The 7039-nt window shown below is 53.9% G+C and overlaps 1 protein-coding gene across 2 annotated transcripts in view; it reads left to right on the plus strand.

Annotated features, from left to right (window-relative positions):
• The first annotated feature begins 2034 nt into the window (after positions 1-2034).
• LOC109496337 (protein ATP6V1FNB) overlaps positions 2035-7039 on the plus strand; it is a 5515-nt gene continuing 510 nt past the window's right edge. Inside the window, exons 1-2 of one of the 2 annotated variants that reach the window (XM_045051754.1) lie at positions 2035-4221; positions 4418-4534. In XM_045051754.1, coding sequence (XP_044907689.1) covers positions 4027-4221; positions 4418-4534 — 312 coding nt within the window. In that variant the 5' untranslated portion in view covers positions 2035-4026. Of the gene's footprint in view, positions 4535-7039 lie in introns of both variants that reach the window. The other variant, XM_045051753.1, reaches the window with a different exon arrangement.

A 7039-nucleotide genomic window follows, 5' to 3' on the forward strand; every position in this document is an offset into this window, starting at 1 on the left:
TGGCTCACACCCAAGGGTGTTACGTGTTTCAGACTTGCTTATCTCCCCAAGGACAAAGCTCAAAGATGAAAGAGTCTTGGAGCCTTGTACTGACCACATGACTCCCTCTGCCATAACCACCGCCTTCCCAAGACGTCAGGATGCCTCTCCCAGTCGCCACTGACGTTCTTAGCGCAAAGCTGATGCTGAACGCTGGTGGCGTGGTCCCTGAGAAAGAGGAAATCTTGGAGGCAGCGCCATGCCCCGGAAATGCCAGCCTCCGGCATTGGGCGTTGTGGCAACAGAGTATCCTGGTGTGTGAGAAACACTCAGAAAGCAGTGGGTCAGGTGCTGCAGGTTCAAGTCCAGACCCCAATCCCAGGTCTGCGGCTCACTGGCTCAGACACCAGCTGGCTCTTAATCTCCCCATATATCCCAAACTTCTTTATAGTCCTCATTTTGCAGCTGGGAAAACCGAGGCACAGAGAGCAGTCTAGATAGCCTTACCATTTCTTGCCCTGCAGACTGGGAGACCCAATCTGGAACATTCTTCCTCTACTCTATGCCTGGCCAATTCACGTTCATAGTTCAGATCTCAAAGGGCACCTCCTCCAAGAAGCCTCTGTGTCTCAGTGCCCTCATCCGTACAATGGGAAAGTAGAAAACTTCCTTTCTAAGATTAACCTCCAGAAAGATCTCCCAGTACAACCATCCTCCAACTGACTGGCCAAATCCTTCCCCACCCAGAGCTGCTGGAAGAGGAGCTGCCTGAGTGTGTTGGGGAGACTCGGCTCCCCCAGGCAAGGTGAAAGGGGTACCTCAATGAGGGGAAAGGGGCTCATAGGGAATTTGTTAAGCATGGTGGTTCAAAGCTTGGCCAGCAGGTTCAAATCCCACCCTGCCCTGACCTCTAGCAGATCACTTACTCTCAAAGAACTCACAGCCTCTGTTTTCTCTCCAGTGAAATGGGGTAATAGAACCTACCCCATACAGTGTTCTGAGGCAGGCAGGGTGGCTCGCACCCTGAGGGTTAACTGACAAAATGAATGTAAAGAACATATTAGTGTCTAGTACATGATAAGAATTCATAAAATTACTACTGGTGAAAGGTGTTCAAGAGGGTTCTTCTGCGCAGAGAGCTTAAATCCAGGAGGGGCTACTTTAAGGACACAAGTAAGTACAAATAGGAGAGGCACTTGGCCTGGGGACAGAGCCCAGCACTGGGAAGTGGGTTGGGAGTCATCAGTGGGAGTGGATGGCATGGCCAATGGCAGCACTAGGAGCAGAGGGGGTCTTTGGTGGCCTGGGATAGTGGTCAGAAAGGTGAGAGGAGAACTATGTGAGTCAGGTGCACCCGGGAGGGCCCCAGCTCACCTCCCAGCCTCCCCTGGTTTCCAGGCTTCAGTGACCCTTCTCCCTTAGCAGAGTCCTAGGCCAGAGGCCGGTCTGGGGCTGCCCCCACACCTTCCCAGGGGTTACTGGATGGGTTTGAATGAGTAAATCTAGAGAAAATAAAGTGTAGTAAGTAACACTAATCCTAGGCACCAAGTCTTATGATTATCCCCCTTTTTTACAGGGGCATTTCCCAGGGCTCAGAGAGGTTATGTGACCTGTGCAACACCACACAGCTAGTAATGGTCAAGGCTGTGATAAAACCCAGAAAGCCTGAATCTAGGAAGGAGGCCATGAAGCCGTGCTGTGCATGCAAGGGCCTGGCTAGCAGGTGGGCACTGTCTTTGTGGGCGAACGGCTGTCCTTGAATCCGTTGGAAGGAAGTACTTTAGAGTCTCCTTTATACCCTTCCACCGCCCACTACCCTCTAGGGTGTGACTGTCCACCCGCTGCACAGCCCCTGTCTTGCCATCCGCCAGAGCCTGTTGTCAAGAATAGCCGCTCCGACTGTCGTCACTGCGGTGACCGCCAGGGGTCGCCTCGGACGCGTGAACTGCGGCTGGGGAGACAACGCTGTGGTCTGGAAGGCACCGGGTCTAGGAAGCCAGGAGGGGGCACACCCACTCTGCCCCGCCCCCCCACCCCCCACCCCACCCCACCCCGCAATTCCTCTGACTTTCCTCCCTCTGTCCTTCCCGCACACGCCGCAGGGCAACAGAACCAATGTGAAGTCTGCCTATTCCTCCTTTCCTTGAACACTTTTTCTGAGCACCAACTGTATACCAGACAGTACCCCTAGAGGTGCTCTGGAGGTAACGGATGCAGGGTTGAGCAGGACAGGACACAGAAAGCACAAGCTCCGTGAGGGAGGGACATTTTGTCAGCTTTGTTCACTTGCAGCTTCTGGCACACGGAAACGCCTTCAGTACTGAGAGCACGGTCGGTGTTTGCGGCCTGTTCAGACACCTTTGATTAAAAAGGTGATTGCACAATTAACTGATGACTGTTGTGAGCGCTCCAGAGGAGATATGCCAGGCCCAGACTGTCCTACTTAACCAGCTGGCTCTTAATCTTCCCAAATGCCACAAACTTCATTGCCCTCAATTTACCCCTGGGAAGACTGAGGGACAGAGGACAGTCTAGACAGCCGTACCCTTTCTTACTTTGGGTGGGTCCCAGCCTGCAACATTCTGCCCCTACTCTTTGGTTACCTCGTGTTCACGGTTCAGGTCTCCAGCAAAGGGCACCTCCTCCAGGAAGCCTTCCCTGATCGTCTTCCCAACTCCCTGCTCCCCTGGTTATGAGTCTGTCTCCCCTGCTGACTGCGAAACCCTGAGGATGGGAAGCATGTGGACTCCGTTCCTCCTCATCTACCTTTAGTACCTGGCTCTGCCTGGCAACAGGGTCAAGAGCAAATGAATGTTGGTTGAATGAATAAATGAGAGCATACTGAGCAGAGTGGAAAGGTGAGTGGCCCTGGGGCATTATGGGTAACATCCTTCTCACCGGTGCTCATGTCTGCAGCACGCGGGCAGGAGAGGCAGAGCGTGTGAGGATCCTGGAGGCTGACTTTATGGTGCTGCGGGGCGACTGGCGGGTCCTCCCCTGCCCGTGCCCCGCTCTCTGTGCCTCTCACATGATGCTGTCACATTCTATGGCAGAATTTTGTGTCTGTCTCAAATGGGTGTGGGTTTTGGAGTCAATTCACTTGGAGTGCAACCAGATGAACGTTGCTGAGCCTGTTTCCTCATCTGCAAGAGTGATGGAAGAGAGCCTGCCAGGAAGTCACTGTGAGGATTCCAGTGAGTGGGATCACTGGGTAACGCCTCCAGCCCACGGCCCGGCACAGAGTAGGCGCCGGCACACCCCAGCGGTGCACCCTAGGGCTGGCACGTTGTTTCCGCAGGCCTCCACCCCCCATCTGGAAAGGAGGTTAACGAGAGCCCCGGCAACTGAGGAACATGGTTTAAGGCAGACAGAACTCAGCCCAGCAGCTGGCACCTAGCAGGTACTTGTGAAACAAGAACCTTGTTAAACAGCGGGTGACATTCATGGAGCGTTTCCTCCAGGCAGGCACCGTCCCAAGTTCTTACACCCCGGTCTACTGTTATTCTCTTAATACTAAAAGTAATTCCCGCTATCATTCCGATGTTCAAATGATGCCAGGAAGCTATCAAGTGTCAGAGCTGTGCGTGAGGAGCTGGGGTCCAGAGTTTCCATGGCAACCCCCCGGCCAAATGTCCAGAGCTTCCCGAGGGTGGACACTGGGCCTTCTTTGGACCTCCTTGGGTGCCTGTGCATAGTAGGTGTGCTGAATAGAATAGAGGCTATGGTACCCCGTGCAGCTCCCGGGGACCCTCTGGGTATGAGGGGGAAAGAGTCCCTCTGGGGTAGAATACAGCCTCCTGCCAGGCACCCTGGGTAGGTTGTGGCCAGCCTCTGCTCCCTTTCCCAGCCTGGTCTGTTCTATTGCCGGTGAGTGGCCCTAGTCCCCCTCCCCTGACGTGGCCCAGCCCCTCCTCTCCAGCCTTGGCAACCCAGCCCTCATTGGCTGCACGTATCCTTGGAGATGGACACCAGCAGAGCAAACACAGGCCCAAGAAGGGCTACGGGGCAGAATGGTTCCTCCCTCTCCTCTCCTTCCCCCTCACTGCCATGAGAGATCTGTGCACCACCCAGAACCAAGCCTGCTGGCAAGAGTGCATCCGGAAGGAGGCCGCAGCCCGGGTCGCCTGGAAGATCCACTATGGCCACAAGTACCTAAAGGGGGGGCCCACGCCCAGGAAGCGGGTCCAGCGGGCCCCCTTCGGCTCAGCCTTGGCTGCCACCAGCTCCACTGAGAGCAAGGAGGTACAGGTCGGGTGGCCAGAGTCCAAGGGGGTCAGGGATCAGCTGTCTGGGGGAGGGGGTGTCCAGGGCCCGTCGCCCAAGGGAAACAAAGTCTGGGAGGCCCAAAGAGCAACTCAAGGGCCGTCAGTCCAGCCCAAGCCAGAGGGCTTAGAAATGAGGCAGGTTCCCCCCAGCACCCTGCAGTTGTTCTTCCAAGGCCTCTCTCACGATGGCCAAGGCCGGGCCTTGTACCTCCGGGAGCGGCATCGCCAGAAGCCTGAGGAGAAGTTTCTGTACCCGATCCTGTCATCCTGGGAGTACGGCTGGCACGTGGGTAAGGGCCACCACCATCTTGCCACTCCAGGCCTTTGTAGGCAGGCCCGGTCTTCCTCCCCAGCCCTGTCCTTCCTCACCCCTCACACGCACAAGCACGTCCCTCTGGCTCCCCCTTCTCCCAGAAGGCCACATGCCTTCACACCTCCTGACCTTTGCACATTTTCATCTCTCCGCCTGGAATGTGCCTCCTGCCTCTTCCTCTGCTGGCTAACTTTCACATGTCACCTCCTCCGGGAAGTCCTCTGAAACCCTCCAGGCAGATTTGAGTGCGCCCTTGTGCTTCTACAGCTTTTTGAGCCTATAAAAGCACCGGGCCCACTGAGTCACCATTCCTTGAGTATCCAGCTGGCCTAATGAGCCCTGTGGGTTCCAGGACTTCTTAGTTAATTTTATTAATGCCCTGCCAGCTCCCATCTTGGGGGAGCTGTGATGGTGGAACGAATAAACAAATGAATAAATGTGGACTAGGGGATGAGGCCTTGGTTTGGAATCAGGAAGTACAAGTCCAAATCCTGGTCCTTCACCTGAGAGTTGTGTGAGCTCAAGCAAGAACTTTAACTTCTCTGGGCCTTAGTTTCCAAATCTGAAAAATGGGAATACACCAGTACCTCCTTCCTCTGTCACAGAGTTTTGGGGAAATCAAACGGGAAAGCACCTTGAACAGAAATTTTCCTCACAAAAGCCCCATGAGGTGGGTATAGGGCAGACATTCATTCATTCAATATGTGATCCTTTCTTTCGGGACAGCCCAGGTAGAGAGATCTGGAGTCACTGAATCCCAGCTCTGCCCCAAAATGAGCTAGGGAATGAACAAGCACGAAAGAGTGACTCAGTTTGAAATTAGGGGGCCCAGGTTTGGATTCTGGTTTGTTCATTCATTCATTTATTCATTCAGTCGTTCAGCAAAGGTTCAGTGAGCAGCTGAATATGTGAGGCACTTTTTGTCCCTGAGGATATGTCAGAGAACGTGAGTGTTGAGGCTGTACAAAGAGTGGGGACTGAGGGGGCTCCTGTGGTAGACAGGTGGTCAGGGAAGTCCTGCTGGGAGGGGTTTGAACAGAGTTCTAAGGCATTTTATTCCATCAGATTCTTCTGAGTAGGGGCCTGACCCTCTGGGCCCACAGAGTGAGTCTCAGCTTAGACACCACATGGGTCCTCTCTGCTCCTCTCTCTTCCTCCAGCCCACAGATTTATGCCCTCTGCCTGTGAAGCCACTGCCAGGCATAGGGCCACCAGATGGAGCAAATTATAAACTACAGGATGCCCGGTTATTTGAGTTTCAGGCAAACAGTAATGTTTTAGCAGAAGCATGTCCTAGATACGGCATGGAACATACCTCTACTGAAAAATTATTCATCATTTATCTGAACCTCAAATGTAACTGGCCATCCTGTACTTTATCCAGCAACCTGAACATCAGAGCCAGGGGAAGCTGGTTCTGGATGCCCCCTGTGTACTAGGGCAGTGCTAGGTTCAGGGCAAAGACAGGAAGACTGTTTGCCTCCATAGTGGTTGTGCTTAAGGTCCCAGATAGTTGCTCCTAGAATCTCTGGAACATTCTGTAAGCTTCTGGCCTCATGCCCCTAACCCAACCAGTTGGGGGACGGATGAGGAATAATGACCGAACTTCTGCTGAGCATCTCTCCCCACTCCCCAGCCCAGTTATAGACAGGAGCTGCGTCATCCTGGGGGTGGAAACAGCTTGGGGAAGAGGAGTTGAAGGCATTGTCTGGACCCCAGTGGGTCAGCCCCGAATACCCTTTTACACACAGAAAGTATCCTTCTAGCGCCTGGCACATAGGAAATGTTCAATAAATGGTAACTGGTATTCTCCTTGTCCTTGTCCTTCTCCTTGTCCTTGTCCTTGTCCTTCTCCTTCTCCTTCTTCTTAATTCAGCAGATAGGACCTGTGGGCATTTGGGGAGCTAGTGCAGCCTTGGCCAGGACCCTGGGGGTTCTTACTCTGAAGTGCTGGGATGGATGGGCTATCACTAGACTAAAGGGAGAAATGTGATGAGGGGTAAGTAAGCTGGGGGTAGGGATGGGGTCAAACGAGTTAGCAATCACAACGACCTGAGAGCCACCCATCAGGGAAGATCCTGGGCAGGATCTTGAGGCTTCCACGCTATGCCAGGTGTGGCATATAGGTACCAGACCCTGAGAAGGAGTGGGAGAGCTGAGGTAGGGATCCGGGAGCACAAGGGGGAGCCACTATTCCTAACTGTACACAAGTATTTCGCTATTTTAACCCAAGCAGTCGTGGGGCGCCTGGGTGGCGCAGTTGGTTAAGCGTCCGACTTCAGCCAGGTCACGATCTCGCGGTCCGTGAGTTCGAGCCCCGCGTCAGGCTCTGGGCTGATGGCTCAGAGCCTGGAGCCTGTTTCCGATTCTGTGTCTCCCTCTCTCTCTGCCCCTCCCCCGTTCATGCTCTGTCTCTCTCTGTCCCAAAAATAAATAAAAACGTTGGAAAAAAAAAATTTAACCCAAGCAGTCGTGGCAGGGG

The sequence above is a fragment of the Felis catus genome, chromosome A2 (assembly GCF_018350175.1).
Source record: "Felis catus isolate Fca126 chromosome A2, F.catus_Fca126_mat1.0, whole genome shotgun sequence".
Classification (NCBI taxonomy): domain Eukaryota; kingdom Metazoa; phylum Chordata; class Mammalia; order Carnivora; family Felidae; genus Felis; species Felis catus.